Genomic DNA, 20,694 nt, shown 5'->3' on the forward strand with positions numbered 1-20,694 from the left:
GTGATTTCAATCATATTGTTTACTTAGAAGCAAGATCCACTGTATTCAGAGAAAACCAAGTGAATAGACCTAAGAAAGAAGCCCTAAATAGTATTTATATTTAAAAAATTAATTTTCTACAAGATTGCTTAAGTTTACTATTAGCTGCAGAACCTCTTTAAGTTGACCACCCAAGGGAATGGAGGAATTGGTCAACATAGGGAGGTGGTCAACATACGGGGGAAAAAAGGCTATAGAAAATTAGATCTAGAAAAACCCAAGGCTGTAGAAAATTAAGTCAACTTATCAAATTAGGTCTATCATGAGGTGGTCATGATAGAGAGGTGGTCAACTTTGGAGGTTCTACTGTATTTGAAAAACAGTCAGCAAGAACACAGTTGTGAACACGTAAGTAAGAGATTGTGGTTTTTCTTCTTGCAGTTCAGGAATCCAGCTTATCATATCTAAATCTTGGCATCTCAATATCAGCTTAAAGGTTCCTTCTCTCTCCTTTAACGAGACGGCTTCGTACCATCCAAACATCCTAAGGGCAAACATGGAAAGGTTTTGTTTAAGGAAGAAAAAAGTTATCTTTCATGTACAAGATGATTTCAATTACACCTCTTCCCCACCCCCCAAAATAATGGCTATGAATATAGAGATTCTTTGCACAATCGGCAGTTTTGGTTGTGCAGGGAACTGGGGTCTGATCCCTGTGCAACTAGTGGAAAGTATGCCTGCTTGTGCATTAGAAACCCTCCGCCCCACTGATAAGAGATGATGGCCCTGAACATCTGCTAAGACAGACAAGGGGTAGTTTCACTGAAGGAATGATCACCACCGTTCAGTACAATTCCCTTCCTTCTGTGGCAGTGAAAGAACGTAAGAACAGCCCCACTGGATCAGGCCATAGGCCCATCTAGTCCAGCTTCCTGTATCTCACAGCAGCCCATCAAATGCCCCAGGGAGCACACCAGATAACAAGAGACCTCATCCTGGTGCCCTCCCTTGCTTCTGGCATTCTGACATAGCCCATTTCTAAAATCAGGAGGTTGTACATACACTTCATGGTTGTAACCCGTAATGGATTTTTCCTCCAGAAACTTGTCCAATCCCCTTTTAAAGGCGTCCAGGCCAGTCGCCATCACCACATCCTGTGGCAAAGAGTTCCACAGACCAACCACACATTGAGTAAAGAAATATTTTCTTTTGACTGTTCTAACTCTCCCAACACTCAATTTGAGTGGATGTCCCCTGGTTCTGGTGTTATGTGAGAGTGTAAAGAGCATCTCCCTATCCACTCTGTCCATCCCCTGCATAATTTTGTATGTCTCAATCATGTCCCCCCTCAGGCGTCTCTTTTCTAGGCTGAAGAGGCCCAAACGCCATAGCCTTTCCTCATATGGAAGGTGCCCCAGCCCCGTAATCATCTTAGTTGCTCTCTTTTGCACCTTTTCCATTTCCACATATTGAAATGGAAAAGAAAGAAAATATTGAAAGCTCTGTAATTTTGCACTGAAAATAATTCCCCTAACTCTATGCTCAGTTCCATTATTTTCCTTCTCTCCTCTGCCCTTAACTTCACCACTGAGTGTCCACAAAGTCCCAGCCTATGTTCTAAGCCTTAAAGCCCAGATGTTTGCTTTAAACAAAACAAAACAGAAGAAGAGGGATTCTCAGGATCCTGAATTCAATACATCAGGGTTCAATAGGTGGCCTGAAAATGTTAACAACTAGCACATCAAGTTTCCTTTCACAGGACTTCAGGGTAGAAGCAACAGTGGGAGCTGTGCAGACTCTACAATCCCAGAAAACATGGGTGGGGCACTGAATCAGCTTCTTGTTTGTTAGTTAGTTAGTTTGTTCCTTGAAACAAACAAACAAACAAACAAACAAACAAACAAACAAACAAACTCCTAGTCCTTGAGGCTGCATTGAAAGCACATGAGCAAAAGTCTCAGCAGGTGGAGAGGTGGCTGAATAAGATTTCTTAATGCAAACAAGTGGCATTATGCCAAAATTTGCTCAGTTTGCCTGACTCAGTGTTTCTCAAACTGTGGGTCATGAGCCAATTTCAGGTGGGTCCCCATTCATTTCAATATGTATTTTATTTTTAATATTTTAGATTTGATGCTACCATGGTAGGTGACAGCATTTGGGGAAATGTGACATCTCTGTGCTTTTAACAGGCTACTAAATATGGGTTTTTACCAACGATAGTCAATGGGGCTTACGCCTGGGTAAGTGTGGGTAGGATTGCAGCCTAGGATTGTTAAAAATTTTCCTGCTTGATGATGTCACTTCCGGTCAGGATGTCACATCTGGTGGGCCCTGACAGATTCTCATTCTAAAAACTGGGTCCTGGTGCTAAAAGTTTGAGAACCACTGCTCTACTTGTACAAACGGCAGCATTTGGACTTTTCTCAGCGCAGAATTCTGATTGGCAAGTTGCAGAAATTTTTCTTTTGTATGTGTGCAGGCTACATACAACCCTGGTTATGGCTCTAGGTGGAACTCTCTGGTAGCTTCAGACAGAAAAAATATTAGGTACATGTCAACCTGAGATTCCCATTAATGATACACTTCGGTTCAGGAGCCACACCCTCCCCCCACAGACAGCCATTTGCGCTAATCTGATAATTGAACAGATGAACTGCATCAAACAGAAGAACACGGCAGGTCTAGTGTGGATCCCAAAACAATGACCATATGCTTCTTTTCTTCCATATTTCATCTCAGGAAGGAGAAGCTCTACAACCAAACTTGTCAAAGGACACTGACAATTCTATAATGTGAAATGATGTTTGAAACAAGACATTTAAAAAAAAATCTCACCTTCAAGGAAACTGGCGACTCTATTCCGTACTTCTTACTTGCTAAGTCGACAACTTCGTTCTCAATTATCTCTTGAGAAGTGCCTTTCACGTCAATATAGTGGCAATCGCAGCTTGCATAATGACAAGAAATTGCCTACATAAAAAACCCAAAATTGAGGAATGCTGAAATGGTTCTCATTGTCTCTCTGTAATTGTCACAAACACCACATATCTGTCTGAAAACAGGACACAAGAATGATTTGTCTGGAGGGGGAGAAGGCACGCTGACCAAGAGAAGGAGCACCGAGAGATAAGTGCATGCAGACACCCCTTTCTGTTTCCCACTTTCCCTTTACTAGACTAGCAAATGAAGGGGGGAAAACCTGTTATGTCTGTGTTCAGGGGAAGCCAGAAACACAGCTAACTAATTGGTTCAGGGACAGGTGCAGATTGCTGGAGTCAGCAGAATCAGCAAGCACCTGCGACAGCCACACCCTGGGTGTAACCAAGCCTACCCAGATTGGCCAATCAGATAACTTAAGGGTTAGTCTGAGGAACCTCCAGTGCAGTAGTAGGAGTGTAGTAGGAGAGAACTGCTGCCCGAGACTGGATTTATGTACGTATATGTTGTTACTGACTGTGGACTGAACTTTGACTGTGTATTGTGGAAAGCTGATTTGGATTTGTTATTACTGGACCGACTGCTCATTGTGCTGACTTGGACTGTTTACTGACTACTCTACTTGTGATAACCCTTGCTCTAAAATACAACCGCTGCATTTAAAGTGCTCTGCTGTGTGTGCTGTGTTGTGTTCCTGCTCACACCAAGATTCCAACAACTCTTTCCCACGCAACGGAAGGCATAACCTTGACAAAACCTTGGCAGAGGCATCCACTGCCAGCACCTCAGGGTACAAAGACCAGGCAGAGGAGGGCATGTTTAGAAAAATATATCAGTGTTGGCATCCTTCAGTCTCGGAAGACTATGGTATCGCGCTCTGAATGGCAGTTCTGGAACAGAGTGTCCTCTCCAGTGCGCGAAGCCTGGGTAAAGTAGATATGGAGGACAGACTGTTTCCCATGCAGCAAATCCCCCCTCTCCACGTTGCTGAAATGGTCCAATGGAAAGGCAGAAGCCAATATGGTTGGTTCCAGCGGCGTCACAGGAGTTGCCAGAACGGGACTGTGTTCAGCCATGAACTGCTTCAGGGACTCCAGCTCCGTATTTTGCCTCGAGGTTGACTCCTGAAGCCTTTCCCATAACTGGATGTAGCCACAAGGCAGTGGAGGTTTGGGATCAGAGTTTTCCTTCTCTCAGATGAGCTGCCTTCCCAGGCTAACGAGTCCCACCTACCCGGTGGCTGTTTAGTCGCCTCTTACGACAAGTATAGCCAAACTGAGGGCCTGTTCTTATCCCCCAGCCCCCAGGGGCTAGAAAAATATATACAATGAATCAATATAATTCATACATTTAAAACATAAGCCAAATGAAACAGCCAGCCAACTGAATGACAGCAAACCAACTTGGGGCAAAACTCACTAAACACCCATGTAAATAGAAAAGTTCAGAGACTAATGAACTTCCCACTTAATGACTTCACTGTTATTTTCTTTATAGCAGCTATTAATGTGGGAATTTCCAAGGCCTAGCTAGCCGGTACCTTGCCCTCTGACTTAAGGACAAGTAAATGGAAAATATATTGGTACTTAGCCCACATTCCTTACCAAAATTTATTAAATAAGATGATTATGAAGTAGCACTAAGTACTAATTAACATGAGAGAGTCTTGCCTTATACAACTGACTGGAAAGCACAATCACACATTCCCAGGTGTTCAAAGCAAGCAACGTGAATCAGCATCTTACCTTTCGAAATCCTTCAGTCCTGTTCATTCCAGAGCCGTGGATTAGCAAGGGATGGAAAAACACAGTATCTCCTTTCTCCATAACCAGGTGAATCCGGGGAGCATTTTTGTCATAATCACGTACTCCGTGGTACATCTTGTTTACTCCACCCTAGAAACCCATGTTGCATTTACTTTCATGGTCCTGGAAGTCTTTAAACCTTAGACACATTCACACTTCAGAAACCAACCACCTCGGTGCAGATTTAAGGACACAGATTTTTCTTCACTCAAAACAGACCAATGAGACTGATTTTTCCAAGAGCCAATGAAGTGTTATTATGACACAGCAGGGAACCAGTAAGGTGTTGGTATAAATCAGCTCTCATGTCAATGAATCAGAGCTTATACTAGAACTCTGATTCAGTTGTGTGAATGTCATCAAGTTGACCTCTGGCTTTTTGTTGGTTATTGATTTGTTGGATGACCTGTACTGTTATATATTAAAATAAATAAAGTTAACGGAGGTAACACTAACCTTAATGATGCCACTGCATTTAGGCTATGCATATGATATCGCAATTTATTCTGTATCGTCTGGTATGAGAGGAGGTCGATCATGGGGTGACATAATGAGTTGTCACACTGGGTGATGCAAATCCTAGTGAAGCCGCTGCAATCATGAAATCAATTGAGCACTGACCCCTTTGCACAATTCTACATGGGAGTTGCCCAAGTAACAATATAGCAAAGAATTTGGTTTCAAACCCACCCATAGAGGCCGCAGTTGTGTGGGGACAACTGCAAAAAATGTCTCAATCTTTAGAAATGCAATCAGCTTCCTCCAAATTTGCAGAAACCCCCTTCTTGTTTCTCACACACTCTCTCATGCACACACACAGAATTACCTCCCACTCAGGATAATCATGCTGTTTCAGAGACCCCTTATGAGTTCCCGGCAAGACCACCAAGCACCCATTCCTGCGATCAATCCTCTCCATCGCAGTCCAGGCAGCAACAATGCGATCTGCAGGCCGGAATGGAAAATAGTGCAAATCCTGGTGCATTGGGTGGCGAGAGGTCTTCTTACCTGCAAAGGTGATGTGCGTTTGCTTAGCTTATATTTGATATTTGTTGGTACAGTAGTGCCCCCTTATCCGCAGGAGTTCTGGAATACCCCACGGGTGGCCGAAACTGCGAACACAGGCAAACATGCATTCCTGTGGCCTGGAACCTCCTGAAGCAAGGGTAGCCTGGCTCCCCACACAAGAGGCTTCTGAGCCCCAAGATGTCCACCCACAAGATGTCCACCCACAGCACCGGCAGGTCTCAGAATGGTTTGTTTTCGATTGAAAAAATCACTTCCAGTTTTCGGCCAAAAACCAGATGTGACCTTTTTCAGTCGAAAACATTCTGAGGCCTGCTGAGGCCACGGGCAGATGTCTGTGGCCTTGGCAGGGCTCAGAAGCCCCTGATACAGGCACGGTGCCGGGATCCGTGGATAAATGAAACTGCAGAAACAGGATCCACAGATAAGAAGGCCCCCTGTACTTTTGTTCTTTTGAATTATCTGCCTGTTTCATGGAAGTTAATTGCAGGGCAGTGGAAATGGACTCCTTGTGCTCTTACTGTAGCTTAAAGACCTATACTAAACACTGGAAGGATAAGTGCCCCCCCCCCACTCTTAGTGAATTGAGAACCTTTCAGTTCTGTCAACATTTGAACGTGTGGCTCACAGATGACAACAACATATGGATCTATTTTTAGACATCTGAAAACCTCACAGAGATTGATGTACAGATTATTTTTTAAATCTTCCTGCACTTTAGTCATATTTTATATTTTCTCTTTTTGTTTTGCTTTGTATTCTCTAATAAAAGAAAGGGGGGAAACGGCTTAGCAATAGTATTAATCAACATTAACCAATGACTTTAAGCCAGGGGTGTCCAACTCATTTCATACAGCGGGCCGAATAGCATTCATGATGCCTGCCAAGGGCTGGAAGTGACAAAATTGAGCAGGAACTGATGTCATTAAGCAGGTCATGACCAGAAACAAGCACTTTTTTCCTCACATTGGAACTCATTAGCTGCAAATGACAGGAGAGAAAACACACAAATCTTGATATGGAAGAGCCCAATTATCATGCAGGCTGCCCTTTCAGCAGTGACATCTCAACAGCTGAAACCGTTGAACCTGATGATGAGTGGTGCTGTGAGAGCCCGAGGGCTGGATCAAGGGTTCCTGCGGGCCTCATTCGGCCCACTGGCCTTAACGTTTGACACCCCTACTTTAAGCCAAAAATGGTACATGGCTGTTCCTATACAGGGAAAGACTAGAGCTTGTCAGCCTCCCCTGTGATTGCACAACCCCTCAGAAACTGGGTGGAGTGTGTGTGCAATCACGAGGGAGCCTGCAGCTATTTTCATTTTAGTATGACAGGTGAGGCTCTGTCTCCCCTTGCCCACATGTCCCTGATGTAGTGGGCCACACTCAGCTCACACCAAGAAGCTCACACCAAGATTTGGAGCAAGCTCTAGCAAGTCTTGGACAAGGCTCTGAGCACAGAGAACACGAAGCAAAGACAAATTCAACAATATCTTAATGTAGACCTATCTGCCTGCTTCAAGAGTGCATGTTCTGAGGATTTCAGTATTCGTTACCTGGATCTGGAGGTTTATTAATCAGCATGGTATGCATGGCCATGATGTTCGGTCCCGTGAAGCATTCAACGTATTTTACTATCTACAGTGGGGGGGAAAAAAAAACACATACACACAACTCATGAGATTTATAATTAAGCCCACTATAGCAGCTAGAGTAATCACATTATTGGGGGGGGGGGGAGAGAGAGACAGTTGCCTGGATTAGGGAAAGAACAAGACTTAATGGGAGATATCCGGTTAGTATACTAATGTTAAATGCACAACTGACAGTCTTCTACATTTGTGTGTAGGATCACAATTCACCAGGGATGCCCCTGTGCACATACTCCTTTTACATGAATGGTAATGTACATAAGAGGATGCTACTGTCCCTATTCCTATATCACAATTGTCATTTGCAGCTAATGAGTTCCTAGGTGGGAACAAAATGCTTATTTCTGGTCATCATCAGGTTAATGACATCACCTCCTTCTTAATGACATCACTTCCATCTTAATAATGTCACTTCCTTCCCTTAGCAACATGAATGTTAACTATGGCGCACTGTATGAAATGAGTTTTGACACCTCCCATTTAAGCTTAACATGGTAACTAATATGGTGCTAATCAAGTACGTTGCACACCTGCATTCACTAGAAAGGAAATCTCTCTCTCTCTCTCTCTCTCTCTGAGAGAGACCCTAGTGCTGTTGTTCCAATTCAAATCTCCCCCACCCCTAGATTCATGCTAGATTTTTGCTAGATTTATGTTCCTAGCTTAAAAATCCATGGCTAGACCACTGCAGATACATGTTTAGAATAGACAGGAGGGCAGGAGGTCTGGTCTAGAGGGTTGAGCCTCCATGTGCCTGAAGATAACATCTGAAGGTCGCCAGTTCGAGGCCACCGGCACCGTGCGACCTTGAAGCAGCTGACAAGCTGAGCCGAGTTATTCCATCTGCTCTGAGCGTGGGAGGATGGAGGCCAGAATGTGCGGCCAGATCAAGAAAGAAACATCTGAATGTTGTGGTTTCTTGAAAGATAGAAACCTCCTTTCAAATTGTAAAAATCCCTATGGGGATTTAAATTGCCTGCCCATGTAAACCGCCTTGAATAAAGTCCAAGGAGAAATCTGAGGACCTAGAAAGGCGGTATAGAAATACCTGCATTATTATTAGTAGTATTATTAGACTTCAGTTGTGTCTGAGAATAAGATAGCTTTAGCAACCTAGATCATTCTAATAATGCAGAGCTATGTGAGACTCAAAGTCACACCACCCTATAATTTTGTTTGAAGACAATGTTCAGGACCTCATAACAAATACAGACATTTGCAGCCGCCATATTCCCGTCTTACCTGAGGGAGGGTGCAATATCTGAAGAGCTCTTCATGATGCTGAAAATCCTGTATTTTTGTCACTGCTCTCTGATCTGGGACAAACTCCGATTTGGCAATTGCCACGTCTTTCATGATCACCAGTCCAGGGACCTTCACTTCATTTTTGCAGATCTTTGTGAATTCATCTCTGAAACAATTAGTTTTTTTTGCCCCCTCTAAGTTATTATTATTATTATTAACAGTATTTATATACCGCTTTTCACTAAAAGTTCACAAAGCGGTTTACAGAGAAAAATCAAATAACTATCAAATAAGTTGGCAAACATAGTTCTGGGGCACTTAAAAAACTATGTCCTCGCCCTGAAAAGTTGTTACAGCTAGAATCCAGAGAACCACACAACACACTGTATATGCTTCAAGAACCTTGTGAATAATATTTTTCTTCAGTTAACAGCCTCTTATGCCAAATGAAAACCGTTTGAAAATCCAGATGACGTTGACATCCCCTGTAATAGGGGATCCCAAAGTGTGCGTTGTGAGGCCTTTAGGGCATTGCAGCATGCTCATAGGGGCACCACAGGGAGGTCCCCAGTGGCCCTTCTATCTCTTTCCCCAGGAGCCACCATCTTGGATCTCACAAAATCTTGCAAGATCCAGGATGGCGTTGCCCGAGTCTCACAAGATTTGGGTATCACCATCTTGAATCTCATGAAATCTCCCAAGATTTGGGCACCACCATCTTGGAACTCATGAGATCCAAGATGGTGACACCCAGCTGAGCTGGGAAGAAGAGGCTGCAGGGGTGTCATGACCCAAGTAAGTTTGGGAACTTACCTGAGCCATGACGCCCCTATCAAGAAAATAGATACTGTACAAGGTGGCTCACAACAGAGATTCAAAGCAAGACTAAAATACAAGCTGGAAATGTCAGAAGAGATCTGGGAAATGTCCACCAAAATAAGAACATCTTCAGCTTCCACGAGAATATTGACAGGGAGGGGAGGAGTCACCCCTCACGTGGAAGGAAGTTTCAGAATAGAGGAACCAGCACAGAGATGGTCCTACCATGAGTTATCAGCAACCAAATCTCAGAAGATGGCACAATTTGCAAAAGGCCTCCCTGAAAAACATTAGTAGACAGAAATTTTTGTACAGGGGGCAAAGGAATGTGGTTCTATAGGTATCCTGATCCCAAGCTATGTAAAGCTTTAAAAGTCATACCCATCATCTTGAATTGCACCTGCAAACACACTAGCAGCTAACGCAGCTCCATGTGCAGAAGTGTAGCTACACCCAGCCAAAACTCTGGAACTGAAGTTTCCAGGGTATTCAAGGGCAGTCGCAGGTAGAGTGTGTTGCAGTAATCCAGTCATGAGGAGCCCAAGACATGAGTAACTGTGGCCAGGTCAAGTCAGAAGTTAACAGAGTTGGTACACCCAGCCAAAGCTGGACAAGAGCACTTCAGGACCCAGCCAGAGCAAGCCTGGATTCAATAGTACTCCAAAACACACCTGATCTTTCAAGGGCAGCACAACCCTGTCCAGAGCAGGTAGGCACACTGTTGTCAGGTGAGTAGGTCCCCTGGCCAGAAACACCCCTGTCTTTTCTAGATTTAAATTCAATTTTTCCCCCACCCACATTCAACCCTTCACCAACTCCAGGCAACACTCCAGAACCTTCACGGCTTCAGACCCAGCTGGGAACGACAAAGACGTAGACTGCCTGGTGACACTTGCATATCGGTGAAACATGGTTCACAGGGCCAAAGTTAGGATGGTGGGGACTTGGTTTGTGGCCTTGATGTTTAGATTGGTGTATACAGACCCTGAGACATTCTTAGAGAGAAACCTCTGGATTGCAACAAGTGTGGTTTTAGACACATCCCCACCCAGCCATTATTTTTGACTTTGAGTCAGTCAATATCCCTTAGCCTAACCTACTTCGCAAGGTTGTTGTGAGGATAAAATGAGAGGGGGAGGTGCCCTGAATGCACTGCACTGGAGAAAGAGAGGTTTGTAGAAATATAAAAAAAATAAATGTTATTGCGTGTAGTTAGATCACACGGTTGTACTTTACCTGAAATGGTCAATCTCCTCACTGGAGACCAGATTTTTAATGACCAGATAACCGTTCTCCTCATAGAAATACCTTTGCTCTGGGCTTAGAAGGTCATTATCCAAGGTGAAACTGTGGAGACATGAAAAACATTGCACACAAGTACTGGTGGAGTAGGAGAGGAAAAATGCAAAACACCCTAACTGACATTAAAATAATAAGAGGCATTTCAGTAATAGTCTTTACTCAACAGCATTTCATGAGTCTCCTGATAATATAACACTGTGACAACTTATTGCCTCCGACTCTCCAGCAGCAGTTTTCAAAAGAGTTCCTTGAGATTCCTTGATGAAACTATTAATAAGGCAGAGAAGCTTCCCTGAGATGTACCTACCACACCTGCTCTCTCAGCAATGCACCACCATATGAGAGCACTTGATAGTTCATAGAGGTCAAGGATGAGGCCCAAACCCACTACTCTGTATGCCAGATGATCCCAAAGTGTACCCTATAGCACCCTGCAGTTCCATAGTGCACTCTCAGGGGCTCCGTGGGATGTCCCCAGCGGCCCCTCTTGACTCGCTCTTCCAGGCCACACCGTCTTGGATCGTGCAAAATCTTGGAAGATTTGGGTGCTGCCATTTTGGAACACACAAGACCTGGTATGATCCAAGATGGCAGTGCCTGGCTGAGCTCGGAAGAAGAGGCTGCAGGGGTGCTGTGCCTCTTGTAAGTTCGGGGTCCGCTGAATTGTATGCCTTTACCATGCACCCGATATCTGCAACACTGAAGAGTCTGGCCAAGGACATGCAGAAAGTTCAGTGTGGGAAGGGTTCCATGATGGTAGACATTTTGCTACCTAAAGATATTTGTTTCCAAACAGAGACCACCCTGGAACTCGTAACTCCCACAGGAATTCTGCTTACTCTTCACCTTTTGAGAATAGAAATATAAACATTGCTAGGGTGTGGTGGGCTTCTAGAAAACTACCTACTCACAAAAGCAATAAAGCCCTACAAACACTCAAAATATCATATATTTACACAACAACATTACTAATATGCAGTGGCATAGCCAGAGGGGGTGCAAAGCACTAAGTTTTGCAGGGAGCCTCACCACAACGTGCAAGCAGCCCCCTCCTCCCCTTTGGAGCCATTCCAGGCAGTGGGAGCAAAATGGAGGCGTACACCTGGCTCCGGAGGGGAGGGGAGGGGGCCGTTTGCACACCACATTGAGGTTCCCTGCAAAACTTAGTGCTTTGCAACCCCTCTAACTGCGCCACTGTTAATATGTTAATGTTTCATGATGCTTTTCTGTGTGCTGCTCTAAGCAGAGCTGAGACAGAAAAGTTTAAGGAAGCCCTGCTGTCAAGAAGAACAAACAAACTGAGAAAGCTTTCATTTGAAACTTATTTGGGATAGTGGACAACAATTATATCTGACCAACAGTTCCTATTTTCTGCAGGCAGGGCCTAGGAGAGGGTGGTAAAGGGGGTAATTTGTACCCAGGCCCACGGTCCAAAAGGGGGCCCCAGAGCCAAAGGAGGGGGCCCAGAAATTTCCTGGGGTCTGACATTTTCCTGTCTGTTCGTTGCCTGCTTGGGATACTGGGGACACTACCACAAGTGTGGAGCTGCAGCTACTGGCAAGCCATCTATGCCGGGCTGCGAAACGCATTCATGACACTCCTTAACACAGTGTGAAATCTGGAGGAAACTGGCACGCTACAGTAGCTCTTTGGCTTGTGGATCTGCTACCCAGGAAGGAGTTGTGTGCTGCAAGCAGAAGCAAGTTTGGGCACGCACAGGACACTTTCCATTCAAGTGTGTGCCTAAATACAATGATGCTAATTTCCTGCAATGATTTTCTATAGTTAAAAGGTTTTAGAGAGACTTAGGAGTGTTTGGTTTTCCATATTACTGCATATTACTGCTGATGCCACATGGGAGACCTGGGCTCCAAAGTCTTTTGTCCAAAGTCTCCACCCTCCCTCACCCCTCCCTGTCCCCATTCTGCTCCCCTGTCATTGCCCTCCTCTGCTCTGTTTTACCCCTCCCCCTTCGCAAAGGGGCCCAAAAGAAACTCTGTACCCCCTGATAAAATTTCTCTCAGAAGCCCTGTGTGCAGGTATTAGGAACACAAAGAAAAATCTGTCACTGGGGAATGGTAAACCTCCGCAAGATGCAGATCAGCCAGCACCTTAACAGTCAACTCAGCCAAGGGCCCAATCCTGTCCAATTTTCCAGCGATGATGTAGCCGTGCCAATGGGGCATGTTCTGCATCGTGCAGTGGGGGGGGGGGTAGTCACAGATGCCTCCTCAAGGTGTCCCCTCAAATGTGTTCCCTTACTTTGGTTCTGCATTGAGGTTGCATTCGTGCTGGAAAGTTGGTTAGGATTAGGCCCCAGAATTATCAAAAGTTGACCCAATCCAAACATGGACATCTAACAAAATAAAATTAAGGTTTCCTGCTCATTGCCTTAAAGAGCATCACAATCTCATTTTTGTGGTCATGCAAAAAATAATAGGATAGAGTATTACATACCGGAATTGGGTTGGATATTTCACTGTAGCAATCTGAGCTGAAGTAGGAAATGATCTCTTGAAAGTGTGTTAAAGAAATAAGTGTAGCTTTGTTGACACATTGCTTCATCGTCGTGCAAGGAAAGCGCCCTACAGGTAGACCACAGCTGCGATACAAGGACATCTGCAAGAGGGATCTGAAGGCCTTAGGAGTGGACCTCAACAGGTGGGAAACCCTGGCCTCTGAGCAGCCCGCTTGGAGGCAGGCTGTGCAGCATGGCCTTTCCCAGTTTGAAGAGACACTTGGCCAACAGACTGAGGCAAAGAGGCAAAGAAGGAAGGCCCATAACCAGGGAGACACACCAGGGACAGACTACACTTGCTCCCAGTGTGGAAGGGATTGTCACTCCCAATCGGCCTTTTCAGCCACACTAGACGCTGTTCCAGAACCACCATTCAGAGCGCGATACCATAATCTTTTGAGACTGAAGGTTGCCAACTGCTTCATCATCCCTCTTATGCATGAAGGTGTCTACCTGCATGGACTTTCTAATGGTTTGCAAGTATAATACAGAAAAGATACACCTCTCAAAAGACTAGATGTGCAATATTGTAACCCCCTGTCAAGAAGTTCCATCTAGGAAAAACTCTCAGCTAGGCTCAACACATTCTTAAGACAGACATGGAAACAGAGTAATGGCAATAATATCATGGGTGTACATCCATATGTAAAAAGGGATCTTACCCATTACATGCTTTGACAATTTCTTTTTCTTAATGACCAGTATGACAGCTTCTCTCCAGGGGCAAAAAGCAGCCACTGGGGGACAAGAAGAAAGGCAAGATCCAGATTGGGACCACAGTGAAAACAAAGGTTAAATCTCCTCTTCTTGCCATTCAATCCCAGTTGGATTCAATGCAAGTTGTTTAACATGCTACAGTTTAGCCTGGAGCTCTAGGGCAAAACCCTTGGGGCTGGGGATAAGAATAGGCCCTCAGTTTGGCTGTACTTGTCGTAAGAGGCGACTAAACAGCCACTGGGTAGATGGGACTCGTCAGCCTGGGAAGGCAGCTCATCTGAGAGAAGAAAACTCTGATCCCAAACCTCCACTGCCTTGTGGCTACATCCAGTTATGGAAAAGGCTTCAGGAGTCAACCTCGAGGCAAAATCCGGAGCCAGAGTCCCTGAGGCAGTTCATGGCTGAACACAGTCACGTTCTGGCAACTCCTGCGACGCCGCTGGAACCAACCGTATTGGCCTCTGCCTTTCCATTGGACCATTTCAGCAACGTGGAGAGGGGGGATTTGCTGCATGGGTAACAGCCTATGCTCCATACCTACTTTACCCAGGCTTCGCGCACTGGAGAGGACACTGTTCCAGAACCACCATTCAGAGTGTGACACCATAGTCTTCCGAGACTGAAGGATGCCAACAACCATCTAGGGCAAAGGTAAAGTGAAGATACATTTGCACAACAGTTGGGCTTCTCTTGCAGGAATGACAAAGTTCATATGTTCTAATCTTATATAATCATGTTTAATCAATACGTGGGAGGATTTGACAACAGCGTTACCTAAGCATGACTCACTAAACAGGGAATACACAAATGCGCCACCACACAGCCAAGCATACCAGTTCATTATTTTAATTTTAATACCTTCCATATTGTCAGAGGTTTATAATACTGCCACAGAAATGCTTCCTGTAAATTGGACAATTCCATGTATTCAGATTTTATCCTACCCCATCCTCAAGAGAACGAAGGGAAAAAATAAAGCAGTCACCATTTTATTTGGTTTTTATGTATGATTTAATGGGGGGAAAGCGCATGGGTAATTACTGTGGCTGTATCTGCCAACCCTATACCACCACCATCACCTACCTAGTACACTTTTAAAGCGATTATAATTCATAATCTAAATAATACATATATACAGTTGCCTCTCTTCAGTCCCAACTTCTACTCAGCAAGCTGCTGGTTCCATTTGTCCTTATTAATACCATATTATTTGGACCACAGAAAAGCAGCTTACGCGGCCTGCTTTAAAAACACATCTTAGAGGGACACATAAATTGCAAGTGTGTGTATGTGTATTTATACAGAAACACACTTGAGATAATGGACTTGATATAAATTACAAAGTACCTGTACATATATTGTGCACACAAAGCTGTGATCATGGGGTATGAATGGTCTGCCAGTGTGCTGTGGGAGTTTGAAAGAGAGTAATTTATTACTTTGGGGACACGAGCTCCCTGCTGGCAGAGCAGTGTGCCTTGTCAATTGTCCAAAAACTGATGGGGTGCCCAGAAAATTTTAGTACATTGTCAGTGTGCCGTGAAATGGAAAAGATGGAAAATTGCTGGTAATCCTATACATAGATAAGCAAATAACAGAACAAGAGAAGTTAGTAATTTTTGTATTCATTCAAGAGTGAAAACCTTGGGATACCTTTGAAAAGGTCCAAGCTCACTTTTTGTCCCTTATGCTTATTTATATACTATATTAAGCAGGCAGGATGTGGGGGTGTGGGCAGAACAGAGTCAAGCAATAAGCATAAAATAATTACATGCTCCTTATGTAACAGTAGCAGGAACAAAGATCACAGGAGTTATGAGATCAACCAAAACCAAATTCACAATAATAATAATAATAAACTTTATTTATATCCCGTCCTTCTCCCTGACGGGACCCAGGGCGGCTTACAACATATTAAAAACATAATTCAACTGCAAATAAAAACATATTAAAACACATTAACAGATACCCATAAAAACAGTAGTCAGATAAAAAGAGCATAATGCAGCAAATCATTGAGGAATCAGGCCTGTAAAAATACTAAAAGATATAGAAAAGATGTTTAAAAAGGCCATGAACTCAGAAGGCTTGTTTAAACAAAAAGGTCTTCAGGGCTCACCGAAAAGTCTCAAGAGAGGGAGCCATTCTCAAATCAAGGGGAAGGGGAATCAATGAGCCCAATAACACAGTGAAGAAAAATATTTTCCCCTTCAGAATGCTTCCTTTGAATCAAGGAAGAACAAGATGGAACAACTTCCATTGTCTAGTTGGGGAACTGGTTCTACTACTGCTAGTAAGTCATCTAGAATTCCTACCAGAAGTCAGTCCATCTTTTTCACTTATATACATATTAGTTAGGCTGCAATCCTAACCACACTTTCCTAAGAGTAAGCCCCACTGAACAAAATAGGACTTACTTCTGAGTAGACCTGGTTAGGATTGTGCCCTTAGTGGTTCTCACAGCACAATCCCATGCACGTCTACTCAAAAGTAAGTCTCATTCTAGTAAAGGGGTCTACCTCTCCCTAGTAGTACCACTCCAGAAAAACACTCAAACCGAGTTGAAAATCCCCCCCCCCCCAAAGCAGCCCCTGCACCTTCTGCCAGCAGTTTGCTCTGCAGGCACCAGCAGGTCAGATGTGGGCCACCAGAGTCCCTTCCCCCTCCCTGCACTACAGAAGGGCCTACTTCTCAGTGGCGTAGCTGGGGGGGAGCAAAGCACGAAGCCTTTCAGGGAGCCTCACCACAGCGCGCAAGGGGCCCCTCCCCTTCGGAGCCATTCCAGGCGGGGGGTCCACTTGCACGCCAGGGTGAGGCTCCCCGCCCAACTCAGCGCCCTGCCCCCCTCCGGCTACGCCACCGCTGCCTTCCGCCCTGGTCCGTGGGCAAGCCGGGGCACCAGGCCGGGAGAGGGGCGGGCGAGCGGGCGCAGGAAGGGCAACGACCTCCCCGGGCAAAGGATACGGGAGCGGCAGCGCCGCCCGGGGCGCGGGGCAGGAGGTGCCCGAGCAGGAGGCGCAGCCGGGCGGGCGCGCTGGCGGCGGCAGCTCCGGGTGGCTCCTCCATGGCCGGCCGCAGACTCACTGGCGGAGGCAGGAGCGGGCAGGCGCAGGGACGCTCCTCCCGGGAGGCGCGGCCGTCCAGGGCAGCCTGTGCGCAGCGCGAAGGGCGCCCGCCCAGCAGGAGCGCAGCGCGGCACAGGGGGTCCCGCCTTCTCCAGTGGAGCAGCGCTGCTGCAGACACCAGGCAGAGCAGTGGCTCCCAAACTCGGGAGCACCGCGACCCACTTTTGGGAAATGACACTCTTTCAGGACCCACCTCGCTGGACCTGACTCTCTTTTTAAACAGACCAGAAAGAAATATTTTATTTATTTATAAGCAGGGTGCCCATATGTCACAACCGCCAGAGGACCAGGCTGTAAAATACTATAGGACAGTGGTTCTCGCGCTGTGGGTCTGGACTCACTCCGTGGGTCATTCGAATTCATTTCAATATTTTATTTTTAATATATTAGAGATACCACCATGTATTGCATAGAATTGGAAGGGACCCAATAGGTCACCTCGTCCAGACCCCTGCCTTAGGCAGGAAATGTAACATTTGTAAATGTAACATGTTACAGAGCTGGACTTTTAAAAGGCTGTTTCATATATGTTTTTAACAATGATAGCAAATGGGACTTACTCCTGGGTTAAGTATGGTTGGATTGCAGCCTAGCACTGTTAAAAATTTTCCTGCTTGATGATATCACTTCCGCTGGGCCCTGACAGATTCTCATTCTAAAAAGTGGGTCTTGATGCTAAAGGTTTGGGAACCACTGCTATAGGAAAATTTGAGGACAGTCCATGATGATTTAGCATTATCCATCAGCACTGAACATTCATACAGCAGTAATAAAATGTGCTAGTTTCCTCTGTCAGTTTCCAGCATTCATTCATTCTCTGATCTGCCATTTTCTCTTGGATGAATGGATAGATCTTCAGTTTCCGAATGGCAGGCAGCTTCTTTTCCCCCAGGAGAACAATGTGATGTTTTCTGCATTACTGTTTTTGCAGAAGCTCACTGTAGTTTACATCTAAGAGAAAGGAAGAATAGGAACAGGAAAATTAAACATTTCAAAGCAACCTGGTGCACAAGAAAGATGGTATCTACGTCTATTGAACTGAAATTAACTAGTGTATAAAGCAGTGGTTCTCAAACATTTTAGCACCGGGACCCAATTTTTAGAATGACAATCTGTCAGGACCCACCAGAAGTGATGTCATTGACCTGGAAGTGGTGCCATGTCTGGAAGTGATGTCATCAAGCAGGAAAATTTTTAAACACCCCCATATGACATAATTAAGTAAATTTCAAAATTTAAAGTATAAGTTTAAAAATTTATTTAAAATAAAAAGAACCCTCCTAACCCTCCCAAGCAGCTTTAAAAAAAAAATTCCTCAAACATCTCAAAGGCTGGAATCCTAGCCACACTTATCCAGGAGTAAGCCCCATTGACTACCGTTGTTAAAAACATATACGCAGTAACCTGCTCAAAGTACAGATCTGAAACACTTCCCCAAATGCAGTCACAAACCATGGTAGCATCAAGTCTGATATATTAAAAATAAAATACACATTGAAAAGAATGGAGACCCACCTGAAATTGGCTTGTGACCCACCTCATGGGTTCAGACGCACAGTTTGAGAAACAAAGGATTCCAAATTCTAAAGCTATGCTCTGTATTTGTGAACATGTTTTGAATGTTCACGTCATTCTGTTATGTCAAAGCAGAAAAATCTGTTTGGAATGACCTGATTGCTGATGACAATGGAATCTTAAGGGTATTTGGCTGTTCCACCCACCTCTCATTCACCTGTGTTCCCACTAAAACCAGTCCACTCATACAAGTCTAACTGAGCATGTGAAGAGCTGGAAATAACTGTTTGTGATCTGTAGTGGTGAGGGGGAGATGACGCTCGAGACAAGAACTGCAAACCTGTACCCCTCTACTGTATGCTCAACTATTTATACATAAAAACACGTCACACCACTTCCTGCACTTCTCAATTTTGTAAGCAAAAACCCTGAATTTCAGAACCGCCTGTTGTAAAGTCAGTTGGATCAGGCTTCCTGGTTGAGACTCACCTGTCTGCAAACCTGGGGCTTCCACCTGGGATGTTTTCATTTGATCCCCAGAAATTCACCAAATTCTGGCAAATACTTAACAGCATCACATAAGAGTGACAGATGTTTAGCAGGCAGTGCCATCCTGGGACTAGATTGGGGGCGTCAAACATAAGCCAGCGGGCCAAATTTAGCTCTCGGAAGCAATTTATCTCCCCCCCCCCGTTATAATTGGGCTCTCTCACGTTCTGATAACATGAACAAGGTTTGCACATTTTCCCTTCTGTCAATGCACTTCTGTGTGAGAACAAAGTGCTTATTTCTGGCCATCATCTGCTTAACGATGTCACTTCTGGCCCATGGCAAGTACCAAGAATGCCAACTTCTGTCCTCTCTACAAAACAAGTTTGACATCCCTGGGCAAGGTAGTGGAAGGAAAAGTCAATGGCAAATGGGGCTGGGAAAAATAGGAAAATGAGAGTTAAATCAAATGGATTTTTATGTTGGGGGCCAGGTGATGTCTATGGTGAGGCAAACAGAATAGGCAGGTGAAAATGCACCTGGTTAGGACTGGTGATGGGACTGTATTTAAGTTGTTCTCATCAGTGCTTCTGTGACTGAAGACAGGAATCCTAAGCTTTGCAGAGCGTTCCAAAGAGATGGAGAGGGCAGTGATAGGAAGAATTGAGGAGGCGAAAGCTGGATGGAAAAATGTGTACAAAGAGCACATATCAAATCTTCTATTCCCCCAAATTACTATTTCTGTTACTGTCCTGTGTGCTTGGAACAGCCTCCTGGAACACATGCGGGTTGCTCCCTCACTCAAATCGCTTCCTTAAAACCCATCTTTGCTACAAAGGTTTTGGCACTAGGCCTTAGTCCAGGGATTCCCAAACTACTTACCTTCGCAACCTGCTGTGCCATTCAAGGTGGATCCAGGGCCCACCAGGGTCAGGTCTCTGCAACCTAAAATGACAGATGGCCCAGAAGTCACTTCCAGATAGTGTGCATGCCCCCTCCTGTGTCATCAGCTGCATCACACATTTCCCAAAGTGTGTGATGCGCTATGCCGGCGCAACATGGCCCAATGTGGCCAATGACTCAGGGGGTGCATGCATGGGATGCAAAAGTGGGTCATTGCCATTTTAGGTTGCAAAGTTCTCAGTTGTGTCCCTTATGTTTGTATCTAGATTGCACAACCTCAGGACGGACTCAGCACCATATACACTGATGCTGGACAAAGCTGATCAAGTTTGAGAGAATAAAAAAGGAAATAAGCCACATCTCTGAAAGATCTACTATTTTTGTTTTAGGCACTTTTCAGGTTTTATATGTTGGCCTTTATGGGTCTCTTTTGCAGTATGGAACCAGTGCTTCACAATCCATGAGGTGCCACTCCCAGGGGTGTCACAGCGAACCAGCAGGGGTGTCACAGGACACTCACTGCCCAGAAGCAAGCATCAGATGCAATGCTGAAAGCAGGGGTAAGAGAATCAGCTTGGTAGGCAGAGCTTTGTGCATGAAGTTTTCAGTGCACAAAAAGCCAGCCCACCCTGAGCCTCTAATGGCTGTTTTCAGCATTGCATT

General features: G+C 44.9%; 1 protein-coding gene across 1 annotated transcript in view; it reads right to left on the bottom strand.

The window, feature by feature from the left end:
- PHYH (phytanoyl-CoA 2-hydroxylase) overlaps positions 1 to 17,098 on the bottom strand; it is a 17,360-nt gene extending 262 nt beyond the window's left edge. The window contains exons 1-9 of the mRNA XM_066633611.1: positions 16,964 to 17,098; positions 13,222 to 13,277; positions 10,699 to 10,809; positions 8,641 to 8,809; positions 7,303 to 7,384; positions 5,548 to 5,729; positions 4,662 to 4,811; positions 2,815 to 2,949; positions 1 to 523 (exon numbers count right to left, since the gene is read on the bottom strand). The exon at positions 1 to 523 is cut by the window's left edge and continues 262 nt beyond it. Coding sequence (XP_066489708.1) covers positions 470 to 523; positions 2,815 to 2,949; positions 4,662 to 4,811; positions 5,548 to 5,729; positions 7,303 to 7,384; positions 8,641 to 8,809; positions 10,699 to 10,809; positions 13,222 to 13,277; positions 16,964 to 17,065 — 1,041 coding nt within the window. The 5' untranslated portion in view covers positions 17,066 to 17,098 and the 3' untranslated portion in view covers positions 1 to 469. The remainder of the gene's footprint in view (positions 524 to 2,814; positions 2,950 to 4,661; positions 4,812 to 5,547; positions 5,730 to 7,302; positions 7,385 to 8,640; positions 8,810 to 10,698; positions 10,810 to 13,221; positions 13,278 to 16,963) is intronic.
- Between the last annotated feature and the right edge of the window lie 3,596 nt (positions 17,099 to 20,694).

The sequence above is a fragment of the Tiliqua scincoides genome, chromosome 7 (genome assembly GCF_035046505.1).
Source record: "Tiliqua scincoides isolate rTilSci1 chromosome 7, rTilSci1.hap2, whole genome shotgun sequence".
In the NCBI taxonomy this organism is placed as follows: Eukaryota; Metazoa; Chordata; class Lepidosauria; order Squamata; family Scincidae; genus Tiliqua; species Tiliqua scincoides.